General features: G+C 61.6%; 1 protein-coding gene across 8 annotated transcripts in view; it reads right to left on the bottom strand.

Moving 5' to 3' along the window:
* Positions 1–27863, bottom strand: part of COL18A1 (collagen type XVIII alpha 1 chain) — a 110178-nt gene that overhangs the window by 9132 nt on the left and 73183 nt on the right. For all 8 annotated transcript variants that reach the window (XM_070252597.1, XM_070252596.1, XM_023630305.2 and 5 more), the window contains 29 exons: positions 27213–27299; positions 25365–25424; positions 23508–23637; positions 20010–20089; positions 18659–18835; positions 18280–18306; positions 16908–16970; positions 16719–16805; positions 16272–16325; positions 16017–16175; positions 15056–15118; positions 14101–14127; positions 11732–11872; positions 11008–11070; positions 9684–9710; positions 8926–8961; positions 8205–8276; positions 7809–7844; positions 7392–7481; positions 6702–6731; positions 6600–6626; positions 6254–6316; positions 5841–5915; positions 4965–4991; positions 4691–4744; positions 4277–4351; positions 2651–2719; positions 1812–1854; positions 1175–1237 (listed from right to left, as the gene is read on the bottom strand). In XM_070252597.1, coding sequence (XP_070108698.1) covers positions 1175–1237; positions 1812–1854; positions 2651–2719; positions 4277–4351; positions 4691–4744; positions 4965–4991; positions 5841–5915; positions 6254–6316; positions 6600–6626; positions 6702–6731; positions 7392–7481; positions 7809–7844; positions 8205–8276; positions 8926–8961; positions 9684–9710; positions 11008–11070; positions 11732–11872; positions 14101–14127; positions 15056–15118; positions 16017–16175; positions 16272–16325; positions 16719–16805; positions 16908–16970; positions 18280–18306; positions 18659–18835; positions 20010–20089; positions 23508–23637; positions 25365–25424; positions 27213–27299 — 2005 coding nt within the window. The remainder of the gene's footprint in view (positions 1–1174; positions 1238–1811; positions 1855–2650; positions 2720–4276; positions 4352–4690; positions 4745–4964; positions 4992–5840; positions 5916–6253; positions 6317–6599; positions 6627–6701; positions 6732–7391; positions 7482–7808; positions 7845–8204; positions 8277–8925; positions 8962–9683; positions 9711–11007; positions 11071–11731; positions 11873–14100; positions 14128–15055; positions 15119–16016; positions 16176–16271; positions 16326–16718; positions 16806–16907; positions 16971–18279; positions 18307–18658; positions 18836–20009; positions 20090–23507; positions 23638–25364; positions 25425–27212; positions 27300–27863) is intronic.

Raw genomic sequence — 27863 nt, 5'->3', positions numbered from 1 at the left:
GACAAGGTGCCTCCTTGCCTCAGTCCAGTGTCTTCCCTCCAGGGTCTCGGGCCTCCACTGTCCTGCGCGGTGTGGAGCAGAGCCGTGGGGGTGACTCTCCTCTCTGCTGCTCCTCCCTCGCCCCCTACCCACGCTCTCTGCTGCGTCACTTCCTTCTCCCCAAAGGGTCTCAGCGTCCCCAACAAGGCAGGTGTGCTGGGAGGGCCTGGCTGCCTGCTGCATTTTCCCCATGAGGGATGTCTTCCCTGCTGCAGAACTCTAAGCGAGCAGTTACTTCCCTCCGACGTTTGGAACCTCTGATGGCCTCCTCTCATTTCTGTGCAGGAATCAGCTGCCATATGAGGCGTCTTTGAATCGTTCCTCATTTTGGAAATCTTTCGGCCGACAGGCCTCCAAATGCTCTTTACCTGGTGCCCCCTCTCTGTGGCGCCTGACAGCAGCCAAGTCCTCACCCTGCAGTGTCTCTGCTCCGTCAGGCTGTCCGTCCTCCTGGAGCTCGCGTGGACTGACCTCCATCCCCCCCTCTCTCGGGCTGTGTCCCGTCTGACAAACTTACACAGGGCCCTCGAGTCCCACGCCGTGGCTTTCAGCCCCAGAATTAAACCCAACTCCTTTCTCCGGGTCCAGCTCTCTGCTGACATCTCCACCATTGTTCACTTTTGAACGTCACTATCACAGCTAAGCCCGAGTCTGGGCGCTCCTTCCTGGTCCTTGTTAAATCCCGGGCCTCAGGGAGCTCGTCCCGTCAGCAAGGTGTGCTTCCACCGCCACCTGGCTCTGACCTGCCCTCGCTCTGGGCAGCAGCCCCCGACTCCTGGAGGCCCCGGCTCTCAGCCAGCTGGCAGTGAGGAGGCGCCTCAGCTCTTGGGGCCCAGCCCCAATCCTCAGTGGGCGGGGTGATGGGACATCCTGCCTGGACATCACCTTGGCCCTGCTTCCTCCAGCCACCTGTCCTTGCAGTCCCTCGCCCTGGCCCCGAGGCTGTGGGGCCGACCAGGTGGCCCCGAATCAACACCCAGCACCACAGGCCCTGTCAGGGCCCCCTGAGCCTGGAAGGGGCTTCCTTTCTCCGGGAGGGCAGGATGGATGACCAGACACACAGCGAGCATGGAGGACCCACCCACCACGCTTGGTGCCCTGGCCCCATCAGCCCAGAGCTGCCTAGAGCACTCACCGGGTGGTCCAGGGGGACCCACTTCTCCTTTGTCACCCTTCGGTCCAGAAGGTCCCTGGTGCCCTGGAGGGACAAAGAGCCAAGTGCCCAGTGTCAAATGTGTGACCTCGACCTCGAGGACATTCCCTCCCACCTGCACATGCCCCCGACCCTGGTGAGCACTGTGTACACTAAGGGGGGCCTAGGTCAGGGAAGGGGACGTCACATGGACTTGGGGGCCATCAGAGCAAGAGCTTGCGGCCGGCAGAAGCGCTCGGAGGTCCCACCCTGCCCAGCGGTCAGTTCCCAGAGGCCACGTCGCTCCTGTGGGCAGACCAGGCGCTTCCGTGGGTAGGAAAGCCAGATCTGAATTTCGGATGGCAAGTGGGTGGCCATTCAGTGTCTACTCCCATCCACGGTTAGGCTGCCTGGAAGGTCCTGCCTGGAGGAACCAGGAGGCTCAGCAGAGGGGACCATGATCAATCGGGACTGGGGGGCGTGGGCCACGGGGAATTCATGCTGCCTCGGGGATGGAGGAGCCCAGGGTTAGTGGGGAGCTCGAAGTCCTGCAGAACCCCGCAGCCCTGTGAGGGGCCCCCGCCCCAGCTCCAAGCCGAGGCCAGAGAGGAAGGGACCCACCCTCCCCGAGGACCATCACCTGGCAATCCTGGAGGTCCAGGGCGGCCAGACTCCAAAAACGCCTGCAAAGATAGGCCAGAGCTGGCTGCTGAGGGAGATGCTCTAGAGCCAAGGCCACCACCCACCCAGGGGTCTCTGAGCCCTGAGGCCCCAGACCCTGTCTGCAAGGTCACATGGGGAACCCGCTCCCAGACAGGGGTGCAGATAAGGGCAGGGAGAGAACACGGGGTTTGGTGTATGGAGCCGTTGTCCTGATGAGACCGGCCCCTTGTGAGTCATGCCATGTCCCTGAGCATCGTGAAATGGGGGTGTCTGCCCCCCAGGACCACAGGGCTGGGAGCTCTGGGCTCAGACTCTCAGATCATAGAGCCCTCCCTTCCCCCAGCCTTACTTCCCCCAGCCTTACAGCCAGACAGCGTGTCTTCTAATCAACTGCCCACCAGGTGCAGCCCACAGACAGGCAGGCCAGGTCCCCCACCAATCCCTCCCAGAAACACCCACCCTTCCCAGAAACACCCACCCCAGGGACATAGAGGCCATGGTTCAGGCTGCCTCTCCCTGGGGATCAGCTCCTCCATGAGGGTCAGCCCCTCCCTGGGGTCAGCCCTTCCCTCAGGGTCAGCCTCCACCTAGGGGTCAGCCCCTCCCTGGGGGGTCAGCCCTTCCCTGGGGATTAACTCTTCCCTAGGGGTCAGCCTCTGCCTAGGGGTCAGCCCCTCCCTGGAGGTCAGCCTCCACCTGGGGGTCAGCCGCTACGTGGGGCTCAGTGGTGGGGATGGGAAGGCGGCAGCTCCTCCGAGGAGCAGTGTAGGGAGGAGGGTAGGGAGGCGATGGTACAGCGAGTGATGGGTGACTCACGTTCGTGTCGTAGACAGGAGTCCCAGGAAGGCCTGGGGGCCCTGGGGGCCCCGGGGGGCCAGGCAGACCCTGCATGGGGAGGACAGAAAGTTCTGGTCAGTCATGTTCACAGCTGGGCCATCGACACCAGCCAGGGTGGCAGACTTGGGAGGAGCATCTCTAAAAATCACAATAAAACCAGAAAACTGAATGCGTCTGACAGCATAACCGAGGAAGTGCCCAGTTGGCTCTGTGGTCCCGGGTCCCTGAGGACAGAGCTGTCCCCTCCTGCTTCCAGGATAGTCATGCTCAGAATGTTCCTGGGAGATGAGCAAGGGCGTCTGGACTGTATGTGAAGGTGGACACGCCACCCGCATGGCCGTGAACTGGAGACCCTTCCAAGTTCAGCTGTGTATTTCCAGGTGAAAGGGCGCCCCAGGAGGCCGCGGCCAGCTTTAGGCTGCGTGCGTGAATGAACCTGCGTGTATCTACTGACTCTCGGAAAGAGAGCAGGTGGCATCAGAAGTACTCAGGCTGAAAGTGAGAGCCCACTGAGCACAGGCGGGGGCTGGGGTTCGAAGGCACCGTCGGGACAAGGCAGGACGGCAAGCTGTGCTTCTCTCCTGCCATGCATCACTCTGCGGGACTGGGCACCTTCGCCACCCACCCGCCACCCTGTGGTCACTCCCCAGGCCACTGTCTCACTGTGGCCGAGGAGGGAGAGGCTGGAGGTAGGACCGGAGCTGGGAGCTCGGGTCCACAGAGGGGCAGGAGGGCACGGAGCCCAGGCCCCTTAGAGGCAGCAACGAGGGGCGTGTGCACGCAGCCACCTCACACCCGCCTTGAACCTCCGGAGCCCGTCTTCCTTCTGACGAGCGTGACCTGCTGTTCCAGCGCCCCTTCAGGACTCGGCCAGATGCTGCCCCTGGCTCTTGATCTTTCACATGCTGAGAGCCAGTCTCAGTCCAGAAGAAGCAACAAAGCCTCGAGGAGGAACCAGCAGCGAGGAACAAACCAGAAGAGGAGATGGCCTCAGGACCACGTGTCCCCAAAGGCTGGGCTCGCGGAGCAGGAGGGATCGGTCAGGGAGGGCCGGGCGGGGGCCGGGGCCCTGACCCACATCCGACTCACACATCCAGGAGGACACCCATGGCGTGCAGGTCACTGGGCGCCTGGTCGGCTGAGTCAGGGGCAAGTGCTGTCTGGACGGCAGCTGTCTCAGGCAGACGATTAAAAATGCCCCACCCTGCTGACGTGACTGAAACACAACCCATGGCTCCAAAGACGGTAGTTACCGAAAGTTATAAAGTGGTGTCGAAAGACAAGGACCCCCGAGGCAGGGAGGGGGCCGGCCCAAACCCACGCCGGCCTGGACGCCCTTCCGAGAACAGCATGCTGGGCTTCCGTCCGGGGCCTGGGTTGTATGTGTGTGTGTGTGCACGTGTGTGCGTTTGCACATGTGCGTGTGTGCACTGTGCACCTGTGTGTGTGGGGGGGTGCTGTGTGTCAGAGGACCAGCACGAAGTGGTCACACCCCAGTGCCACTCAGAAGCAGCTCCCACAGATGAAGTGCAGGCCCTGAGGACATTCCAGCTGTGCCATTCCAGGGCCCTGAGGACATTCCGGGGCCCCTCGAAAGACACTCACCTTCATACCAAACCTGACGCTGGCGTCTCCTGGCTCCCCTTTCTCCCCTTTCAAGCCGTTCATCCCGGGGCGACCCTGGCACAGAGCACAGTGGTGGGGACAGTTGGCCAGCACTTCGGCCTCGGCTGGTGCCTCAGTCCCCAACCCCAGCCTCACACGCCCCAGCCCTTGGGCCCTGGGGGTCTGGCCCTGCAGCTCCTGCCCCAACCCAGGGCCTCCTTGGGGTGTCTGCCCCTTGGGGTCGAGGGGCCTGTGAGCAGGGCCCAGGAATCCCTTGCCCACGTCCTGGAGAGCTCTGTGCTCAGGCAGGGCTGGCCCCTGGGAGGACAGTGGAGGAGTGGCCATCCATCCCTACTGGGCCCCGTGGCTCTGAGCCCGCTGCCCACACACACCGCACAAGACCCCTGTCCTTACCGGCCGTCCGGGGAAGCCAATCTCTCCCTTGTGCCCAGGCCGTCCGTATGGCCCCTGCAGAGGGGAGGAGCCCCATCTCGGTGAGCAGAGCCTGGTCCCACTGTGGGCCCCGGCCCAGCACCTGCCTGCGCTTTAAAGGTGCAGCTGGGAGGTCAACTCGGGCCGCCCGTGCCCGCTCAGCACCAGGCGCTGACAGGTGCCTCGGGTAGCCTTGTGTGACCTTTCAGACGGCAGTACACGTGTGTTCCCTGTGGGAAAGTGGGGGCATACTCACCGGGGGTCCTCGGAAGCCGGGCTCACCCTGAACAGAAAACCAGAAGGCACATCAGGTCACCCCCACTGGGCAACCCTTAGACGGGTCTCACTGCCCATCTGGAGGCCCCAGGGAACGCCTGAGGCTCTGACAACACCAGGGGAGAGAAGGCTAGGATTGGGACCTGTGTCCCAGGGGTGCATGGACAGGGTGCACCCTGGGGGCCCGGAAGCTTGGGGGCCCTGCCCGTGCAGTACCCTGGCCGGGGTCACTACAGGGCCCCACCTCACATGTGACGCCGGGCAGTACAAGCAGAGAGCTCTCTGGGCCTGGGGATCCAGGGACTCACGGCCCATCCCCAAACAATCCTGGGAAGCTGGGGACCCCCTGCAGGCCTGCCCCCAACGGCCACCCGACCCAGGCCCAGCTCCTCCCCAGGACACTCCCCAGGGGCTGTCTGGGGGGGCCACTTGCCGGGAGGGGAGACCCTCAAGAGGCCCACAGCTGACCTCAGCCACACTCGGCTCCCTCCTGAGGAGGGAGGTCAAGACCCCAACCCCAGCAGTGGTGCCCCCAGAAGAGGCCAGAGACACCTGGACAGCACAGGGCCAGGCTGCTCCCACTGGGCAAAGCCTGGGAGCCCACAGCCATGGTCCCCGAGTGCCCTCAGTGGCAGAGGCCGACCAGGGGCCATGTGGGCTCCAGGGGACCTTGAGGACCCTCCCAGTGCGGCTGCGAGAGGGGAACAGACAGGGAAGGTTCCAGAACCCTGCTAAAGACAGTCTCTTACATGGGGTCAGGAGCCACCCCCTCTCAGGAAGACAAACGCTCTGTGCTGCCCCCATGACCCCCTGCCCACAGGAGGGACGAGAAACAAGGCCCAAGGGACCGCCTCACCTTGGCTCCTTTCTGGGAGGCGGTCAGCACTCCGCCATCGGGGCCAAAGACTGCACCCGGCTCACCCTTCTCGCCCTGGAAGAGTAGGAGGAGTGGGGCCTTGCACCCACCATGGCGAGGCCCCACCTCAGGGCTCCAATGGGAGCCCCCGGCATGGGGTGAGGGGGCCCCCTCTCAGGGGCTCTGTGATCGGGGGTCTCAGCCCAGAGCCTCCAGAGAAGTGACCACAAGGAGAGCCCACGTTGGAATCCATCACACGCTCCAGGTCACAGCTCCCCACATGGGACATCTGCAGGTCAGCCGTGGGGGCACCCAGGTCCCCCCCAGCCCGGAGGGGTCACCTGGGTGAACCAGGACTGCCCCTCAGTGTCACAGAGGGGGCTGTTCCTGTAGACGGTGCCTGAACCCCTCACCTTGGGTCCTGGGAGGCCCTGCTGGCCTTTGGAGCCCAGGTCTCCCTTCGGCCCGGCTGGTCCCTGCGGGGAGACAGGCAGGAATGAGGGGCCATAGCAGTGACCCCACCTCTGCGATGGCTGAGCATGCCCACTCCCAGCACGGCTGCCTGGACAGCGCCCGCCCTGAGGTCCTGACCAGTTATGGCCCGAGGAGGGCCTGCCCCACCCCCACCCCCACCCCCACCCCGGACCCCGGGGGCTTCTGCTCCAGTGCCAGGAGCCTCTCAGCCTCTCGGGTGCCACCAGTGCCGGGCTTGCCTGGGGCTCCCGGTCAGGGCAGGGGCGAGGCCACAAGGTGACTTACGGGAAAGCCAGCGAGCCCGGGGCGGCCCTGCGGGAGAGAGGACAGCGTCAGCTCAGGCGGACGCAACGGGCACGCGCGGCTCCCCGACAGGATGGCACCTACCTCGGGTCCTGGCACGCTGGCCACTGCTCTCTATGTGTAAGTCGGCAAAAACACAAAATCATGAAAAAGAAAGGAAAACCACATTTGCAATTAAAACCCCACTTGTGTGCCACCATCACAAGATCAGCAACACGACACCAGGAACTAGACGTGAAGGAAACTTTTCTTTCAACTGTCTTTCCGGCTCCTGCCTCAAGCTCCTCAGATAGAAGAGAAGCTGCTCCTGCACCGTAGAAGCTTCCGGTGACCCTGGGACCGGGGACCAGTCCCCCACCTCCCTGTGCTGTGTGCAAAGGGCCAGAGGGGAGAGGGCACCTGGAAAGCCCGGCTCGATGACCGAGATGCCTATAAGACTCAGCAGAGAGGGAGGCTTCTCTGCTCACAGTTTCTGCTACAGAATTTCCGATTCTCTCTAGACACCCAAGCATGCATCCTTTTTCTCTTTTAAATAATGAAAAAGTCTCAGCAGAAGGAGACACGGTCTCTAGTTCTGAATGAACCAGCAGACTAGAAACCCCAGTGTCTGTGGGAGTCACACTACACGGGGAAGGCTCGCGGCCCTGACCCGTGGGCTCCCAGTCCCACTGGAGTCAGAGTGTGGCCCAAGGCCATCAGGACTGGGCCTGCACCAGCCGGAACCAGTGCTGGGGGTCCAGGCAGAGTGCGTGCCCACCCATGCAGTGTCCTTACGTCCTGCTCCGACACGTAGACGACAGGCCCTGGGGGTCCAGGGGGTCCAGGGAGGCCTGGCTGCCCCACTCCGTCCTTCCCTGGGTCGCCCTGGAAGAGAAGCCAGTGTCCAGCACTTGGATTGATTCCAGGGGGTGCACTGTGATGGCGGCTCTGGCAGGGACCCCCAAGCCCACGCAGGACTCGGAAGGGGATCCCGGAGCCCAGGAGTGAGCAGATGCTCAGGGCTGAGGACCGCGGCCCTGAGAGCTTCTGCCCCAGGCAGGGCAGGCTCCGAGCCGGGGGCCCTGCACACCAGCCCTGAGACCGCCCCAGACCTGAGGGTCTCCGCCCCAAGTCTCCAAGGCCTTGTGGGTGGCGTGGGGTGGAGGGCAGCCCGCCTCCCAGCCTGTGGCCCCAGCCCATCCCCCCACTCACTTTCTCTCCCTGGGTCCCTTTTTCTCCTTTTGGCCCCTGTGGAGACAGGAGGGAAATGGTCATGACAAAGAGAACACCAGCTTCCTCCCCTAAGACCTGGCACCACAGAGACCGGCTCTGGACGAGGACGTGGAGAGCTCCTCCTCCTCCTCCAACCAAATGGGGCCCGAGGGGGGCAGGGGGCTGGGGGGGGGAGCCGGGCAACTGTAGGAAACCCCCTCAGACAGCTGGGACCTCCACTCACGTCCCACAGAGCCGGGGTCTCCGGGCCCCTTGGGGTACAGAGAACTGGGCCAGAGACCCCCGGAGACCACACTGAGGTGCCAGCCCTCACCCAGGCACAGCTCCTTTGGGGGTGCCACCCCAAACAGCCCCGGGCCCAGGGCGGTCACTCACCTGGGCTCCAGCCGCGCCCTCTCTGCCGGGGAGGCCGGGGAACCCGGGACCTCCATCTGCTCCGACTTCTCCCTGCAACGGACACAAGGAGGGGACCACATGTCAGCCCACGGCCACGAGCCACAGCACCCGGGGAGGTGACCAGGCTGGGGTTTCCGTCGGTGACTAGCTCACACCCCTGAGGGCAATTCAACCTGATTACAAGTGTGTGCCTAGGGGGCTGTGGAGGGGAGGAGGGGCCGGGGGCAGGGGGCAGTCAGACAAATTATGCGGCTCCTGCAAGTTACTCGATGGAGCCAGGAGGAGGACTGGGGGGTGGGTGCCCTGTGGGAAGGGGGATGGCTGAGGGGAGAGAGTGTCTTGCAGGAGGGGAGCTAGGGGTGGCAGGTGCCCTGGGGGGTGCCCAGAGGAGGTGGGTGTCCTGGGAGGTGCTCTGGGGGGTCCCCTTTGGAACAAGCATGTCAAATTCTGAGGAATAAAGTCAGGGCCGACACGACACAGGAAGGACCAGAGGAGGGGGGCTGGCCTGGAACGGAGCTTGGTCCCGGGCAGGCCTCCGAGCTCAAGGCCATGCTGGGCCTCAGGGATGAGCCCAGTCCTGATGGGGCCGAGGGAGCCACAGCCCAGTCAAGGGTTCTGGCCTCAGCCTGGGGACCCCCTGCCCCTCAGACCAAGGCTGGTCAAGACCACCCATTTCCTGACCCTAAGGAAAGGTCCTTACCTTAGTGCCCGGTGGCCCAGCTGGTCCAGGATCCCCCTAAAGTGGATAAGAGGCTCTGTGAGTGCAGTGTGCAGGCCAGCCCACCACAAGGCCACCCCTCCTCTGGGAGGAGGGAAGGAAAGGGTCCCCCCGCTCAGAGAGCCAGTCTCATCCTAACGGTACGCAGCCTGGACTTTTCTGGAAATTGCCCCACACCTTCCATCATTTCACTCCAAGAAGCTGTTCCACAGAGATGACTTCATTTTTAACAACTTAAGAAATCTACTAAGTTGGTCCTTCTAAAAACTCAACCTTTTGAAATGTCTCAAAGTTTTTGCAAATCAGAGCAAAACTCCAAAAGAAGCAGGTGCAACGGCAGCAGCTGATCCTACGTGGACCCTGCGCACCTTGAACCCGAGGTGGTCCCACCCGCCCTTGCCACCAGGGGTCAGGGGGCTGGTGTCCTCCAGGGGCAGGGAGCAAAGCCAGGCGGCAGGAAGATGCGGGAGGCTGCCCCCGAGGGTAGGGGGTCCCCCCTAAGCCCTTGTACCCCCAAGTCAGCAAACACTTCAGACACGTGAAGCCAGGGGTCACGATTCCCGGAGCCTCAGAAGACGGGTGGGCGCCACTCCAAGACCCGCAGGCTCCGGGCAGTGGTGCCCGCTCCCCGTTAGGCTTCCCTGCATTTTGCAAACTCCCCTCGAGGAACTCGGGCCCTGAAGCGGTCAGTCCCAGCTAGGAGGGAGGGTGCAGCCTGGGCTGATGGCCCTCTCACTGACCTTGACTCCAGGCAGGCCGGGCGGTCCCTGTGCGGGCAGAGAAGGAGAAGCCCCATTAGTGCAGCGCTGGCCCCGCGGGGGACCTCTCTCCCCAAAGAAAACAAGCCTCCCCCATGCTCAAAGCTCTGACTGAAAAGGGAAGAGCCTCGAGTTTGTCAACAGGAGCCAGCACAGCCCTGAAATCCCACGAGAGGATGGCCTGTCTTCGCACCACCTAGAGCCCCAGAGACGTCATTCGAACCACCTGAGCGGGAGTCACCCCAGCTGGCGCCTTCAGCACAACACCAATAAACCTGCACTTTATTCAACTGAAAATGCATGCACCTGAGCAGACAGGATGCTGCCCAGGGCCCTGGCTGGTCTAGCCACACTGTGACCCCCGAAGTCTCCATCACCTCTAAGGTCGTGAAACAGCCTGCCGACCCCTCCAGAGGTCAAGGGGCACTGCAGCTGTGTACTTGGGCCTAGAACCCTAAAAAGAGGACCCGTGCCCCCTGACCTCGCTGCTGTCGCCCACAGGGTCCTCCCCTCCTTCACATCACGGTGACAACAATTCTGTCACTTCTGGCTCACATGTCACCTGACGCCAAGTGCCACTGCCACAAACCAAGATCTTTAAATATACGAAAGGAGGGCACTAACTTAAAACGGGGGACCCATCCTCGCTTACTACAGAGTTGGTTTCTGCCCAGTGAAAATTCTCGTTAACGGTGCTGAGAATAGGAATCTGTCCCACTGCGCACTCCTGCCGGGCTGACTCCCAGGGGTCAAGCTGGACACTGGTTGAAGGTCTTCCCCAAGTGTCCCGGGCAGGGGCTGTGACGGCCCAGGGGCTCCTGAAGGAGGAAGCGCTGGCTCCACGGCCACGCGGGGCAGCTGCCTGGCCCAGGGACGTGCCCCTCACGTCTGTCTCGTCTAAGCCGCAGTTACTTCGTGACGCCAGTGGCTTCAGCTGACCCCCATCCCAACCAGGGCACACGTCCACAGCACGCCAGGTGGGACTCATAGGAACGCCCCATGTCATTTAGCCAGAACTCTACTCGGCAAAAGTCTGTTACCTCCTAAAATTAGAGCTATGAGAGAACTCAACGACTGATATTCCCCTAAAAGACTCATCTTTCAGGGCCCATCCTGCCCCACGTCATTTATCTCGACCACCAGAGGCACTGCGCCATTTTGAAGACTCGATTCTATTCTCTGGGGCCCCCAGGATGGACAGGGCCCTGGACTCAGGCGGCCTTGCCGGCTCTGCAGGGCTGCGCCCGGTCCACTCGGGCCAGCCCCGGGGACGCCCCCCTGACCAGGCCCAGCTCGCGGGCAGTACCTGTGGCCCGTCAGCACCTCGCGCTGTCGACCAGAAGGGTCCCCCGGAGCCTTCCATGTCATCCTGGAGGAGAACCCACGAGGGACACTCAGATCTGCGTCTCTTCTTGAAGGAAGAGATCGCTCCCTGAGGCTGGCCACTGGCCCGAGGTGGACACCCGGCCACACTGAGCGGGGCGGACTCCAAGGGCTGGGGTCGCCTGGAAGCGACCATGCTTCGTCCTCAGTAAGAACGGTCTGCTGCCTGCAGGGCCCTGTGGGGTGGGGTGGCCCCCACTTGGCCTCTCTTGGGTTCAGGTTCCTTACACCTGGTCTGAGCTGCACTGGGGGCCTGGCCACACAATGCTGTTTAGTTTCCGTTTGTCCCCTTTGAGCATCACGCACGGGACATGATCCCTGAGCAGTGACCGTTTGCAGATGTGGGCCTGCTGCTCCCTCCCAGTGCCCTTGGCTCCACCAGGGGGCACTGTCCAGGAAGAGACGCGGTCAGGAGACACGGCCGGCCGTAAATACCCTGCGGTCAGTGCGCTCTGCAGCCAACCAGCCTGTCCTGCTGGGCCAGCACAGCCCCTCAGGGCTGAGACCAGAGACTCCACCACGGGGCCAGGGACAAGCCCAGGTGGAGGGAGGACGCCGGTCTGGCTGCTGCTCGGAAGTGCCAATCAGGGTGTGGTGCCCCGAGGGAGCTGTGGGCTTTCTGGGGGCCAGGAGCAGTCGGTACTCACAAACCCTGCGGCGAGTCCTGGTCCCGGGGGCCCCGGGAGCCCGGGGGGCCCTGGAGGCCCCGGCGGCCCAGCTGGTCCGGGGGGTCCTGCCAAGCCGTTCTCGCCAGGAGCGCCAATGGGGCCGGGGTCTCCCTTGTTTCCCTGCACAGCGGGGAGAGGGGATGTCACCACTCTCGGCCACCAGGGTGTTGGCTAAACCCCAGTGCGCCCACATTTCCCTACGATGCTTCTTACAGATCTGAAAAGCCAAAGACCCTACATTCCAGGAGGCACGCAAACCCCACAGCACCCGCTTTCCATCCGACTTTAAGAAACGATTTCATCCACTTAAAAGAAAACAACTGAGCGAGAACCACAGATGCAGGCGCCTGACACACGTTCCAGGGGAGCTCAGTGCTGGTGGTTTGGGGCACACTGTGCACGGAGAGCACACGGGGCCCAGGCTTCCCGACGAAGGGATGGAGAGCAAGAGGGGAGGAGACAGGAGGGCCGAGAATGAGTCGGGGGCTGCCAGGACCCTGTTACCACCAGAGGGTGGGGTCAGAGTGGGCACCAAGGCCTCAGGGAGGAGCGGGAGGGCCGGGAGGCGTGCGACATGGGGCTCTAGTCCCACGAGCGTCTGTGACACGCAGCCCAGACAGCCTGGCCGCTCAGAGTTCGAGGGTCCCCAGGGCCCAGCCCAGTGTGTGGGAGGAGGGGACACAGGGACGTGCGGCAGGCAGGCCCTCTGCAGAGGGCTCAGCTCCACGCAGGGACAGCCCTGAGGCCAGGGTCCACCTACCCATCGGCCCAGCCCCACCCCTTCGAGGCCACCTAACCTCCCTGAGCCTCAGGCTCCTGGTCTGTAAAGGACCGGTTTTCTGCCAGGCTGTGGGGGGTGCTGAGGCCACTGGCCGGTAGGGAGGGCAGGAACGGGACCCGCTGCACTGTTCCAACAGCAAGTCCATCTGGACGGAGTGCCACCATCCCACGGCCCGGGCAGCGCCCACCACAGTCTCTCCTCCCGGGGCCTCCTGGAACCTCTCTCCACTTGGACCCCACAGCCAGTGCCATGCCCTCCTCGGCCCCTCCAGTGGGAGTCCCTTCGCTGCCCCCACACCCGTCCTCTGCAGGCGCCCCATCTTCCATTGCCACCTCCCCGAGGGAGCGTCTCTGTTACCTCTTGGCTCCACTTCCACCTGTTTTTATCTAACAGACATCTAACATCCGCTTCGCCCGAGGGCGAGTTTGACCAGAATCTTGGTCGGGATCCCAGCCTTCCATCCTGTTATCGTGTTTAACATCTCACCTAATTTCTGATCTTTAACAAGTTAAGGTTCCTACAAGACAGTTGGTTCTCTGAAACCTCTCTCTAGTCTCTTTTTTTTTCTTCAATTTGCTACTCAGTTTTTAACTGGGTTGGAGGGGTCTGGAATTCTTACTGAAGTTACTCAAGCTTCTTCTAAGCCTGACTCATCTTCGTATCTCAAGATCTAATGCTGGCGTTTGGGATCTGGACCATAAACGTGATCACTCGCTTCCACGGGCCGGAACCTGGTCTCGTCTCTAATGCCTGATTTTGTTCCCGCTGTCTCCTCTCCCTCGTTTTAAACCTCATCAAGTAGGATTCCTGGCTGATCCCCGAAGACTGTACCTACACGAGTGTGTGCATATGTTTACACACACACGTTTCTACTCTGCACCTCGTCTCTTCCTCGAGGCCCCTCCTGACCGTCTCATCCATCGTCGCCTCTCCCTCCCTTTCTCCCCACGGCGTTTTCCTAGTGGACCCCGAGCCTGGAGCTGCGCCACCAGCTTCTGTCAGTGACGCCCCTGTCACTTGCTGGGGAAGCTTCTGGTTAGTGCTCAGCAGGTGTGGCCCTGGGGAGCTGGATTCTCCAAAGGGACCCCGGGGCTGGCTGTGGGGGGGCTGGCACAGACCCAGCAGTGAGGCCCAGCCCTGGGATGGCCTCCTAGGACCAACTCTTGTGTGACAGCATGAAGGACCCCCTCTGGGGCCCCCGGCAGCACCCCAATGTCTGGCATCCTTCTCCCTCCTCCTAAAGCCCCTGGGGAGCCGCTTTATAGTGTAAGTTTTCACTGGGAGCTTGTTTCCAAAGGGGTCGTCAGCTTCTAAGCACATCTGGTCTCATTTCATCCACAGACCAGGACTCGAGTGGAAGGGACCATGCAGGACAAACGGGATGCCCGCCGCCAGCGCTGGTGGGGCGGACGGAGCCGGGGCTGCAGGCCTGACCCCACCATCAGGCCCAGGAGAGCTGGCTCCCTCGGCCGCCAGCGCCCACCCTGCCCGGCCCCCTCCCAAGGGCGCTTCCACCCAGCGGTGGATCCCATCTGGAAGAGCACAGACCCAGGCAACCTGTCTGTACCTTAGGTCCTGGGGGGCCGGCTTCACCCTGCGGGAGAGACAGAATAATTAGCACAAGTCAGACCAACATGCAGCCAGCGAGAGAACAGCAAGCAGCGCTCCACTCATTCTACCCCACCCCGGGAGGTCTGGTTTATGCTGACTGAATCGTCTCGGATTTTCCTCCCTCCGGGTCTAGGAGCCCGGATGCCTGACGCGCCACTCCTGGAAGACACAAGTCTCAACTCAGAGTGTCTCCTCTTGGCCCCAGGGCAACTCTGTGGTCCCCGCCATCACCCGTTTCAGGGGGAGACGAAGGCCTGGGGAGGCCTGGGGTGAGGGGTCAGGACTGACCAGCTGCCAGGCGCCAACGCTTCCCTCAGGGAGTCTTTGAGCTCAGTTGGCAGCAGAGACGAGCTCTGGGCACAGGAGAGGTCCCTTAAATACCCCCTCCGCTCAGCCCAGACAGCCAGGGGCTCCCGGAAAGTTTCAGGGGGGCATCGTCTCCCAACGGTTGCAGAGCACCTCCCAGCCATTCACTGAGAAACCTCGTGGAGACCACAGGGCTGTCAGAGCCTGTGCAGCCTCGAAACTTTCTCCATTATCAATGTAAGAGAAATTGAAACTCGAAAAACATTTCTAAATCAGGAGAAGAATCATTCTCCAAAAAACCCGCTAGTCCAACCATCGTGAAGCAGCAGGGACGAGGTCCTGGCTCCTTCACGCGCCCTAGCCGGCTGCGTTCCCAGCGACTTCAGGAGACCGAGGCCCCGGCCGTGGGACCGTGACTGCAGCAGCCGGTGACGGCCGGGTGTGGAGCAAAGCCACCACAGCCTCAGGCATCACCACACTTGTGGCATTCCTCCTCCACGAAGTCACCAGGACCATGTCCGCAAATATCTGGGGCTGGGTCACTCTCTGGCCACACCACGTGGCACCTGGTCACCTCCACCCCTGGCGCTGGGGAAGTGACTTACGAGGCTGCCTTTCTGGCCGGTCCCTCCTGGCCGCCCGTCTCTTCCTGGAGGCCCTGGGGGTCCCTGTGGGGAGAAGGGCAGAGTGTGGGGCCATGTGGGATTCAGGGGCTGAGAAGGATCCTGGGTTAGCAGACGACCACCTGGGTGTCCACTCATTTCCAGAGACCCGAGGACACCGGAACGTTCCCCAGACACGGCCCAGAGTCCCGGCTCACAGGAGACCCGCTCACGGGAACGCGGTCGAGAGCTCAGACGGCTCTGCTCAGGTGTTTAATTTCTTCCCTTTCCTTTTTTAAGACGTTTTTGAGTTGCTGATCAAACTGGGGAGGATGAGAAGGGCCGCCAGACCCCGTGCTGAGGGGGGCCGCCTCACTCGCTGCCGTGGGGACTTGCCACACTGGGGGGCAGGCCGTCAGTGGGACGACCCCACACTCTCACTGGATGGTACGTCCGCGGCATGTCACCCAGTGAAAACCAGGCCACACGCACCTGGTTCACGTGGCCCGATTACAGCGGCCACACCTGTGGGCACCCGCCAGGCCACTGTGACCCCAGTGCTGGGTGCAGGGGGCCGCCAGGGCTCTGAGGCAGGGCCGTGACAGTGAGTCGGCTAAATGTGGGCTCCTCAAGGCCCCAGGGGCCTCCGGGCAGCGGGACCCACCCCCGACCCTGTCAGAATCGTTCCCAGAGTCAGCCTGTGGGAGGTCAGCCAACCCACTGAAGGCCAGAGAGGGCTGGGGCGCTACGTGTGGTCACCCAGCCGTCAGCCTTGCAGGTTCCTCCCCACCCTGGGGCCAGAGCCAGGAGCCCCCTCCTTGCCAGGATTCAGGGAGCGGTGGTCAGGACAGGGGAGTCCAAAGGTGGGGGCCTTGTGCTCAGACAGGGGAGAGGCCCCACGCTGGGTGTTCACCCCCTATTCGTGGCCGAATCCCAGAGGGGACAAGGCGGGGGCAGGCCTTACCGGGGGTCCGGGGAGCCCGGGGGGCCCCTCGCGCCCAGGCACGCCGGGGAGGCCTGCAGGTCCTGGGACGTCTGAGCTGTTCATACCGAAGCGGCCTGGCTCTCCAGGCAGGCCTGGGACGCCAGGAGGCCCGGGGGGGCCGGGGAAGCCTCGTGGGCCCTGGAGACGGCAAACACAGAGGGTCAGGCCCACAGCACCTACCAGGGCCGCCTCCCCGGGCCTCGTCCACTGGCCGCTGGGCCAAGGGATACTCACCCGGAGGGTCTCCAGGTCGCCGCCGAAGCCAGACCCCTCCATGTCAATGAAGGTCTGAGGGGGAGAGCAGGGACACGTCCCCAGGGGCCCAGACCCCTGGCCCGGCTGGCCCACATCCCCCCCGCAGCCCGCTCGCCCCACGAAGGGTTGCACCCTGAGCACCGCTCGAGCCACCAATGGTTCAAGACGCTGACGACGGGAAGCGGAGAGAGTGCACGCGGCTCCCCGCTGAGAGAGACTGCAGGGACTCCTGCCTAACCTGCAGCCCACAGCCCGTCCGGCCGCCTGTCCCCCCAAGGCAGAAGCTGGTGCCCTGGGCCTGGACGCCCTCCCGTGGCCGGCCCCGGATCTGAGGAGCGAGGCGTTAGGAAGCCAAGCACGAAACAGGACAGGAAGGCCCCTCCCACCTCCCGGGCTGGTGGGCCAATCCCTACAGGCAAGACTCACCAGCTTGTCAGGTCTGAATGAGGGTCCTGGTGGTCCTGGAGGCCCTTGGGGTCCTGGGGGTCCTCTTGGCCCAACACCAGGATCCCCCTGGGAACACAAGACAACGTGTCACACCAGGGTACACGGCTCCCGCTGGGGGTCGGGGTCCAGACTAGCGCCCGCCCCAGACCCAGCCAGGCTGACTCTCACCTTCTCACCCTTGGGGCCCAGGTCTCCTGGGGTCCCCGGGAAGCCCTGCGGCCCAGTGTCGCCCTGGAAGACAGAGGTCATGTAGCTCAGTCAGGGAGGAGGCACGTCTATCCTGTCCCCGTTCGAGCCACCACCAACACGTGGCTTTGTGCTCTAAGTGTGCAGCACGGAGCAGACGGAGCCAAGCCCTCAAGGGTCATGGGAGGAAATCGGGAGGCCCCCGGCCCCAAGTCAGGGCCAAGGGTGCACAGCTCCAGCCTCAGGGACCCCCAGGGCTCTCCACAGGGGCCCATCTTAGAAACAGCACCTGGGAGAGTCCACACAGGGGTGACAACGGCATCCCCAGAGATGTCCTTGCCAGAGCGAGTGCACTGTCCCTCACGTGTGTGCATATGTGCCTGGTGTGTGCCAGGTGGGGAAGTGGGCAGGCGGCCCTCAAGGCCTAAAGGACCCTCACTGTGTCTGAACATCCACGTGCACATGGGAAGACCCCACAGGCTTTGTCAGACTTGAAAACTCCAGTGCAGCTGTCAAAGCTAGCTTGTCGATGGAGTCATTCGGATCCTGGACACACGTGCACACACACGCACATGCACATAGGCATACACGGGCACATGCATACACGCATGTGCACACACGCACATAGGCACACACAGGAACATGCATACACACATGCACGCACACAACCCGCCCCGTGGGAGCCCCCTGGACTGAGCACTGGCTACCCTCCTCACTCATGGATCAGTCTGACTGCAGAGCTGTCAGCTACGAAGGTGAGTGAATGGTCACTCTGTTGTCACTGTGACAGCCCCTCGGGCCCGAGTCCAGGGTTGACCATGGACAACCCCTCCCACCTCCTCTGTTACCATTGGTCAGGTCTGGTGGTTCCCAAATCTTTGTTTGTGACTCACTTGTGTCATTGTATCGTGTTTCTTGGAAACAGAATTTCTTGACTTAAAAATCCAAACTAAGTGTTTTAAGACAGCAGCTCTCCACCTACTGAAACCACGACAACCCCCGCTGACACCGCCACACCTTGCTTCTCTGTGGTCGTGCCCCGTCCACCTCCCCTCTCGGGGCAGGTTCTTGTCTCCTCTGTCACGTGTTTTTTCCACCACGAGTTTGGCAGCTATACCCTTTATTTCTTTTTTCTCCTAGCTGTCAGCCTGAACGTCCCAATGCACATGCATAACTCTATTTTTCCATCGACACTGAGACTTATATTTTCTTAACAAAAGTGAAATTGCATTTTCACAATGGCTCCATCACGAAACCCCTTCACTTTGCTGAGTGTAGAGTGTGGGGCAGAGGCCTGAGGGTCTGACACCGACGCCAGAGACAACACCCGGCTCAGAGAGAAACGCAGACTTACAGGTCTGCCATCTTCACCGGGATCCCCCTGAAATGTGCAAGAGAAACCATTAGCACTGGAATCACACCCCATCCGCACCCTGATCTGGACATGGACACGGACCCCTGCAGATCTGCACGCCCACATTCTCCGTGTGCAGGTGAAGGCCTCCCCGCCAATGCACTGCAGCCTCCATCTGCGGCCAGCTGGCCCTGAGCTGGCCCTGCCTCACACCCTCCCGCTCCCCCACAGACAGGAAGCCGGGGGCCGTCCTGGGGTCTCCTGGGGTCTCCAGGGTCCCGAGGGCCTGCTGCTCTGCCACATCAGCCACAGTCGCACCCTCTCCTGTCCTGCCCAAGTCCCCCACCCCCAGCTGGACCGAGGGGAGACACATACTCACCGGTTCACCGTCCCTTCCGGGGGCACCATCCTTCCCTGGGGGCCCTGGGGGCCCGGGGGGTCCCTGTGGCCCAGGGATAGGCTGTGCATCGGGGCTGTGCATGGCCGGGCCTGCAGGACCCTGGGGACCAACTGGACCAGGTAGGCCAGGCTCCCCCTTCTGCCCCTTGAGGCCTCCCTGGGGATGAAGAGAAGACAGCGCAGGCTGGGGGACCACACACGCTCGCCTGCACGCCCGCAGCTGCGCCCTCCTGAGCCCTGGGCTGGGCTCGGTGTCACATAGGGGACACAGAGTGGACACACAGAGGACATGCATGGTGGAGTGGACACACAGTGGACATGCATGGTGGAGTGGACACACAGTGGACGTGCACGGTGGAGTAGACACATGGAGGACACGTATGGTGGAGTGGACACACGGAGGACATGCAGGGTGGAGTAGACACACAGTGGACGTGCACGGTGGGGTGGACACACAGAGGACATGCATGGTGGAGTGGACATACAGTGGACGTGCACGGTGGAGTAGACACAGTGGACGTGCACAGTGGAGTGGATACACGGAGGACATGCACGGTGGAGTAGACACAGTGGACGTGCACGGTGGAGTGGACACACACGGACGTGCACGGTGGAGTAGACACAGTGGACGTGCACGGTGGAGTGGACACACACGGACGTGCACGGTGGAGTGGACACACGGAGGACGTGCACAGTGGAGTGGACCCACGGACGACGTGCAGGGTGGAGTGGTCACACGGAAGACATGCACGGTGGAGTGGACGCACGGTGGAGTGGACACAGTGGACGTGCATGGTGGAGCAGACACACAGTGGAGTGGACACACGGAGGACGTGCACAGTGGAGTGGATACACGGAGACGTGCAGGGTGGAGGTGACACACAGTGGATGTGCACGGTGGGGTGGACACACGGTGGAATGGACACATGGAAGACGTGCACGGTGGAGTGGACACACGGTGGATGTGCAGGGTGCAGTGGACACACGGAGGACGTGCAGGGTGGAGTGGACACACCGGAGGACATGCACAGTGGAATGGACACACAGAGGACATGCATGGTGGACACAGAGGGCCAGGCACAGCAGCACTGACACCTACAGGGCTCTGCCCATGTGCCAGTCGGATCACGGGTTCCTCGTGTTGCCAGCCAAGGAGCCACTCCAGCTGTGGCTGCCAGGGGCTGCTGCTGCTGCCCATCGTGTTCAGGTCACAGGAGGGACTCAGAGGAAGGGGCATGAGCCCCAGGAGCTCCCTCAGGCCACAGTGAGCAGACCAGAGGCACCAAGTGCTCTGGGTGCCCGCAGTCCTGGGTCAGGGGCGGTGGCCTCACCTCTCGCAGGCTGCCCCCAGGGCTCCAGGCACTGCCGTCCCACGTGGCGGCGGCTGGATCTGAGCCGGGGAGGGTGTGAGCTGGGGGAGGAAGAGGTGGCTGTGAGGTCCCGGAGCAGCGGCCCAGGTTCTGCTCTCAGCTGGCTGCCCCGTCCCCAGGGCTGCCCGCCAGCCAGGCGGCACTCGGTCCTGGCCTGGAGCACACTTTCTCTCTCACACACACTCACACACACACACATACACACACTCTCCCTGAGCCATTTGAGAGTCCACTGGTTGCACTTATCGTGACCCTCCTCCCCTGAAGGTCACAAGTCTCCTGAGAATGAGGACATTTTCGGGGGAAACGGGGACGGACGGTCACTAGGCAGTTCAGCGTCTTTACACACAGTGATAACAGGCAGCCCGGATTCAGATTTCTCTGCTGCCCCCCAGCGTCCTCTGCAGCTTCTTTTTGGGGGCGGTGATGGAGGGGGTTCCGGGACCCCAACAACAGTCCTGTCTGTGGGCCAAATCAGCCCTCGGCCTGGTTTTGTGGGGCCCTGCTTCCCAGGAGTCAAGAGAACAAGAAGACAACCCAGAGCAGAAGGTCACATGGCCCCACGCGGCCCCAGGAGCGCAGCAGCGCCCGCCCGGCCTAGGTCATCTCTGCCCCCGCCTCCGTTTACGGACTTCTCCACAACGGGCTTCAGGAGGAACGCCCTATGTGACTGACACGTGGGGTGAACTCTGAGACCTAAGCTTCTCACCCAACAGCGCCAGCACCGCGGAGTCAATCAGAAACTCAGGACTCAGGCCACGCCGAGCCCCGCACTCCTGGGGCCCGCCGAGGCCTCGCTTGCTGAGGGTCTCGTGGAGGGTTCTCGGCCCCCTCGCTGGGCCTTGACAGGCGCTCTGACAGTGCAGCGGCCGAGCTTGGGGACTGGACGGGGTCTGAGGCCCTTTGGCCAGACGTGGAGTGGCTCATGTTCTCCAGGGCTGCGCCAACCTCCCAACTCGCACGGCCCTGTGGGATGCAGGTCCCCATTTCCAGAAGAAATCAGAGCCACATCCATGTGCCACAGCAGGGGCTCCGGCCGCCACCCTTGACCACGGCCCTGCCCCCGCTCAGCTCACTCTGCTCATAAGCAGTGCCCTCAGGCCCAGGCTGACGCCCCTGTGGCCCCAACCAGGCCTGACCCCACCCACTGTGGACCCACCGCGCCTCACAGGGCAGCCACAGGAGGGCAGCCCCACCCCTTCCTCAGGGACGGTGTGGCTGGAAACCTCCCAGGACACAGTTGAGTATTAGCATGATTCAGGGCAAACTTACAATTCCGGCCTCAGTGAGCCTGTGAACTGCGGAATACTGTTGGCGGAAGAGAAGCCCTAAACCAGGGGCCTGTGCTCGTGGGTCAGAAGGCACAGTGCCCTTCAGACGTCCATGCAGCCCCGCAGCTGATTCACGGATTCAGCGATATTCCCATCAAGCCCCAGCAGGCTGTTCTTACTGAGACTGACGAACTGATTCTAAAATTCACAAGGAAACGCACAGGGCAGAACACACTGAGATTTGGTGAAAGGGGGACCAATTCGGAGGACTCGCATGACCAGGTTTCAGGACTTAGGATGAAGCTGCGGTAACGAAGGCAGCGTGGTGCTGCCATCAGGACAGTCAGACAGATCCAGACAGAGTCCAGAAACAGACACCCACACACACGGACAGCTGAGTTCCAACAAAGGATGGTGTTTTTGATAAATGGTGCTGGAGCAACTGGACATGCATATCAAAAAAAAAACAAAAAACAAAAAACAAAAAACGGGGGCCGGCCTGGTGGTGTAATGGTTAAGTTCCACAGACTGCTTTAGTGGCCCGGGGTTCGCAGGTTCAGATCCCAGGCACAGACCTACACACCACTCATCAAGCATTGCTGAGGCACACCCCACAAACAACATAGAGGAAGATTGGTAAAGATGTTAGCTCAGGGCCAATCTTCCTCACCAAAACACAAATGAACAAGAACCCAAAAAGAGCTACGATGCATACTTTATGCCATATACAAAAATGAACTCAAAGTGGATCACAAACCTAAATGTAAAACCTAAAACCATAAACCTTCCAGAACACAGTGGAAAACCTTTGTGACCCTGGGTTAGGCAGATTTCTTGCATACGACACCAAAATTAAGATCCATAAAAGAACGAACTGATGAATTCCATTTCATCAAAAGAGAAAACTCCTGCTCTCCTAAAGACACTATTAACAAAATCAAAGACAAGCCACAGACTGAGAGCACCCCTCTGATAAAGGGGTCGTACCCAGAATACACAAAACTCTCAAAACTCAGCACCAGGAAAACAAACGGGGCCACTAAAAGACGGGCGTGAGATCTGAACAGATTCTTTACTAAAGACGACACGTGAACGGCAAACAAGCCCATGAAGAGATGCTCGGCATCACCAGCCTGCAGGGAATGCAGATTAGAACCACGACGACACCACCGCGCATCTGTGAGAACGGCACCACTGACTCCACCGTGTCGGCGAGGGCATGGAGGTGCCGGGCTCCGGGGACGCGTGTGCAGCTGCTTTGGGAAACAGTCTCCTGAACAGAAACAGCCCCATTGTGATCCAGACACTCCACCCCAGGTGCTCATCCGACATGGGGAAAGCAGGTGTCCACACGGAGCCGGCAGCAAAACCCCAAGGCGGCCTCATCGGCGACAAGTGCCCCCGGGCAGGGGCTCCAGGGACAGCCTGTCCACCCACACGGGGAAATGCCACTCAGCCCCAACGAGGAGCGAGCTGGTGATAAATCTCAACATGGACAAGTCTCAGACGACAACACTGAGTGAATGAATCCAGACAAAAAGCACAGCAGCCCTCCAGGGCCCCCAGGGGACGTCCTGGACCCCAAATGCTCCCTATTTCACAGAGGTGCTGGGCAGACATTGTCTTTGCTGCAACGCCACCTCCTCTCTCAAAACCTACTCTCACGTCCCCCTCAGGACCCGCTGGCCGCAGGCTGGGAGGTAGCAGCTGACTCGGGCAGGCCCTGAGGACGGTCCCACCAATCCCCGGAAACAAGAACACAAGAAACAGGACACGTGGAGGAGGTGGCCACGTCCAGGCAGCAGCTCTGCCCTGACTCCTCCTGCGGCTGCTCGTTCCCACTGATGACCCCACAGCCCCGCGGCAAGGGTGCCAGGCAGGTGCTGCCCCCTCCCAGCCACACACACACACTCATATACACACATGCACACACACACACACACACCACATACTTATAAACACACACCACACTCATACACACACACACACACCACACATTCATATACACACACAGGCCACACAATACACACTCGCACACATACACCACACACTCATACATGCACACACACTCCACACACACCATTCATATACACATGCACACACACAACACACTCATACACACAGGCACACACCCCTCACACACTCATACACACTGCACACACCCACCACACCCAGAAAAGAGCTTTACCTCCTAATGAAGACACAGTAGTTTCTTCCTCAATTTCTTCAGTTCTGGAATCTTCCACGTCGCTGCTTCCAGCCAAGGGTGGTGAGGTGACTGGGGGAGCGTCGGGGAGGCCAAGTGTCAGGGACGTGCCCTGGCAAGGTGAGAGCAGGGGAGAATGCTCCGTTAGGCAGCCAACGGGGACGTCCTGTGGATGCTCCTGCCGGCCACTCTGCCAAGTTTAGACTTACTTGGTTTGTAAAATGAGATATTTATGGACTTGAAGAAAGACAAGAAACCCTCAGGGGCTTCGTCTCAAACAGGAAGAAGCCAGGACCCTCCAGGCTGTCTGCTCTAAGCAGCCTGTGGGGATGTGGCCCCCCCGCCCTGGAGGCCCCCCGCCCTGGAGGCCCCAGCCCTGCGGCCCAGCAAGTCATGAAACTCCCGCGCCCGGAGGCTGTCCACGTGTAGGGACAGGCCAGAGCCCGCTCCCCTTGCTCAGGCCCAGGACAGCCCCTCAGGGACGCTCCAGGGCCCTGGCTCCTTCCTGTGTCCGGACGGGAAAAGGCGGTGAGGGGTCCACAGAGTCCCAGATGCCGGCCGGGGAGGCAGCCTCCGGGATTCTCCGCACAGGCTGCGTATGGCTGCACCGTGTCCCCCGCGGGTCAGGACTCGACTCCACACCCAGAGATTCCCACCCTTGGGGCACAGGGCCCGCTCTGCTCTGAGACCCGTCTTCCCTGTTCCCAGAGGCACCACAGAGCCTCAAGGGTGTGGACACAAGGGGACGATCAGATATGCAGTCAAGACGCCTCCCACATACCACATTCCACACACTCCCTGGGACACTGTACACGGGTGACGGTCATCCGCGAGGCTTGGCCCAGGGCTCCCCCCACTGACTGGCCGGAGCCAGACACCAGGCCTTCCTACCACTCTGTCATCGCGGGCAAGGCCCCCAGGGACCCCGAGCCCGGCCGGCCCTCGACAGGCCTGCCCACAGGACTTTCTGAAGCAAAGCCTGGCAGAGATGGGTGTCTAGTTACAGCACCACGGGTTACAGGCAGACGATGAAAACGTGTGAATGGGGACCCCATTTTTGGTCGCTGACCCCTCCAGGGTACCCTAGGTAGAGACGGGAGCTCGGTGGGTGAAGGGGCGTGTTCCCTGATCCAGCCCCATCTGTGAGGAAGAGGTTTAGTGGTGGAGGAATGCATAGGCCAGCTGACCCAGGCAGGGCCACAGGGGGCCTCTACCCCGTGGGGCCGTATCCAGGGGGCCCACACCCCCACAGCACAGATGGGCTCCTAGTGCCGCTTCCCTCAGAGCTGCTGCCCCTGCTCTGGCCAGCACAGGGCCACGGTGTCCCCACGCCCCTGAGTGGGTGGGGGCCACCCACCGTCCCCCCAGGACGGCCGGCACTCTGCCCCATTACGGCCCCTAGATGTCCATCCTGGGCCCAGATGACGTGAGATGGATGCTGGGCAAGGGGACAAGCCATGGCCGTTAGTCCAGAGGGGAAAATCCGCGTCTCTTTCACGTCCCTGAGGCGCCCCTCCCTCCTGCGTGTTGTTTCGGGGGGTGAGTTGGCCATACCCATCCGGCCACCCGGGAACCCTGCCTCACCCAGCCCCCCACACGCTTCCCCGTCTCGCCTGATTTACACCCCGCCAGTCCCTCACGGTCCTCCAGCCTAACGGGTGGCAGACAGAAGGTCGAGGGCACTTCGGGACCAGCGGAGCGTTTAGAATCTGACACAGAATTTCCAAGCACGTTCCCCACAGCAGAGACGAGAGGAGGCCTGGCCCCACCACTGGGACCGGGCCCTGGGCCGAGACCCGCCTGCCCCGGGTCAGGGGGTCCCGGCCTCGCTGCACTCACCGGTTCCTCCCCGAGACGCTCCCGGGGCTCCTCGAGCCCGCTGCCGAAGTCTCCGGATGCCTGAAGGTGTGGGGACAACAAGGAAAGAGATGGTGACCAGCGGGCCTGGGAGCAGAGGACAGTGGGCACCCCACCCCGCCCCGGGCAGTGTTGAGGGGCTGCCTCCTCTGCGCCCGTCCTGGAGGGCGAGGGCAGGGTCCGGGGCCTCGCCTGCAGCGATCAGCCTGGCGCTCAACAGGGCCTGTCCCATCCGACCAGGAGGATGGCCCTTTGAGTCCACTGTGCCCAGCCAGACGTACAGAGAACCTGAAGAAGTGTTCTCTTTCTCTTGCCCTCTCACCCTGCTCCAGGGGCACCGTCCGGGATGCGCCAGAGAGCCTGCAGACAGATGCTCGGCACAGATTTGTCCACGTGCAGGCTGCACTGTGATGGACGCAGAGCGCAAGCCGCCAGAAACAGGACGGGATGGGACAACCTCACTCTGTTCACAAGTGCGTCCACTGGAGGTGCAGCTTGTGATCTGGGGTCTCCCCCGGGACGTGGCTTTCCTCCCGTCCCTCCATCCTCCACATACCTGAGAACTAGAGGTTTTCTTCCCCAGGTCTGACGCGACTGTGTGCACCCACGCACACACTCATGCAGCACAGACTCACACACGCACACCTACACACGCTCCTGCACCACAGGCACACTCACACATGCTCATGCACCACAGACACGCACATGCTCATGCACCACAGACACACACTCAGGCTCATGCACCACAGACTCACACCCACACATGCTCACACACCCACACATGCCCATGCATCAAAGACTCACACACACCCACACACACTCACACCCACACATGTTCACACACCCACGCAGGCTCATGCACCAAAGACTCACACACTCACATACATGCACACTCACACACCACAGACTCACACACCCACACACACATGCACACTCCATGCACCACATTCACATATTCACACATGCTCATGCACCACAGACTCAGATGCTCACACACCCATGCACACTCACATACCACAGGCTATGTTCACACACACGCTCACGCACCACAGACTCACACATGCACACCTACACACACTCATGCACCACAGGCACACTCACACATGCTCACGCACCACAGACTCACACTCACACACCCATGCACACTCACGCACCACAGACTCACACGCTCACATACCCATGCAGGCTCATGCACCAGAGACACATACTCACACAGGTTCATGCACCACAGACTCACACGCTTACACCTATGTAGGCTCACACACCACAGACTCACACACTCACACATGCTCACGCACCCATGCACGCTCATGCACCAAAGACTCACACACACACACACCGCAGACTCACACGCCCACACACCCATGCACACTCATGCACCACACTCACACATGCTCATGCACCACAGACTCAGACGCTCACACATCCATGCACACTCATGCACCACAGGCTATGTTCACACACACACGCTCACGCACCACAGACTCACATGCTCACATACCCATGCACACTCACACCCACTCATATTTTTCGCTATGGTGACTACTGTCGACTGTATTGCCCACCCAGCTATTCTGGGGCCGGCTCCCAACATCCACTTTGTGTGCAGAATGTGTTTTTAAACGGAGACTTCCAGGCAGGAAAAGGCTGACGTTACAGGGTGAACACAAACGTTATCCCAGGCTCCTGGTACCCCAAGGGCATCTTCAAAAGTGACCTTTCCAGCCCCATGGCTTTGGGGTTCCAGGGAAAGGCCAGCCCCACCAGCTTCGGGTCCCCCTCCTACAGGGCGGGGGTGGGGGAGGGAGCCCAGGCTGCACAGTCACTCACCCCATCGTCATCGTCATCGTCGTCCTCCAGACAGTGCACGGGGCTCACATGGGGGTCCGCGCGCACTCTCAGCTCCGCGATCATCCCCTAAACGCAGAGGGAGAGAGGTCACCAGCGGTCCAGAGGCGGGGCCCAGGGTCTCCCCGAAACCAGGGACAGATGGGTCAGGGGAGGGGGCGAAGGGGTGAGCAATGAGCTGAATCTGAGTCCAGGCGGCTTCATGGACCGACGGGGGTCTATCCACGGAAGACGCCGCGGGCAGCCAACAGGGGCCCGGGAGAGAGGAGGCCACCGCCCCTGGGGCCCGGGAGAGAGGAGGCCACCGTCCCTGGGGCCCGGGAGAGAGGAGGCCACCGTCCCTGGGGCCCGGGCCCGGCTGCTCCTCAGCTAAACCAATGAAACGCAGTGGGGGTGCGGGGGGTGCGGGGCGGGGGCAGGACAAGGCCACCTCTCCACAGTAAACAAAGGCAGGGCTGGGACAGCAAAGAGCCCGCGGCACCCGGAGCGAGCTCTGTGCTCTGCGTTGGGCACCTCCACTCAGCCCAGGGCCCATTCTGAGGCCACTCCCTCACTCGTTCACTCATTTATTCACTCCCTCATTTGCTCACTCATTCATTCCCTTACTGGCTCATTCTTTCGTTCATCCACTCA

Source organism: Equus caballus, chromosome 26 (genome assembly GCF_041296265.1).
Source record: "Equus caballus isolate H_3958 breed thoroughbred chromosome 26, TB-T2T, whole genome shotgun sequence".
Lineage (NCBI taxonomy): Eukaryota > Metazoa > Chordata > Mammalia > Perissodactyla > Equidae > Equus > Equus caballus.
The sequence above is the reverse complement of the archived record's forward strand: the minus strand, read 5'-3'. Positions and strand labels throughout refer to the sequence as shown.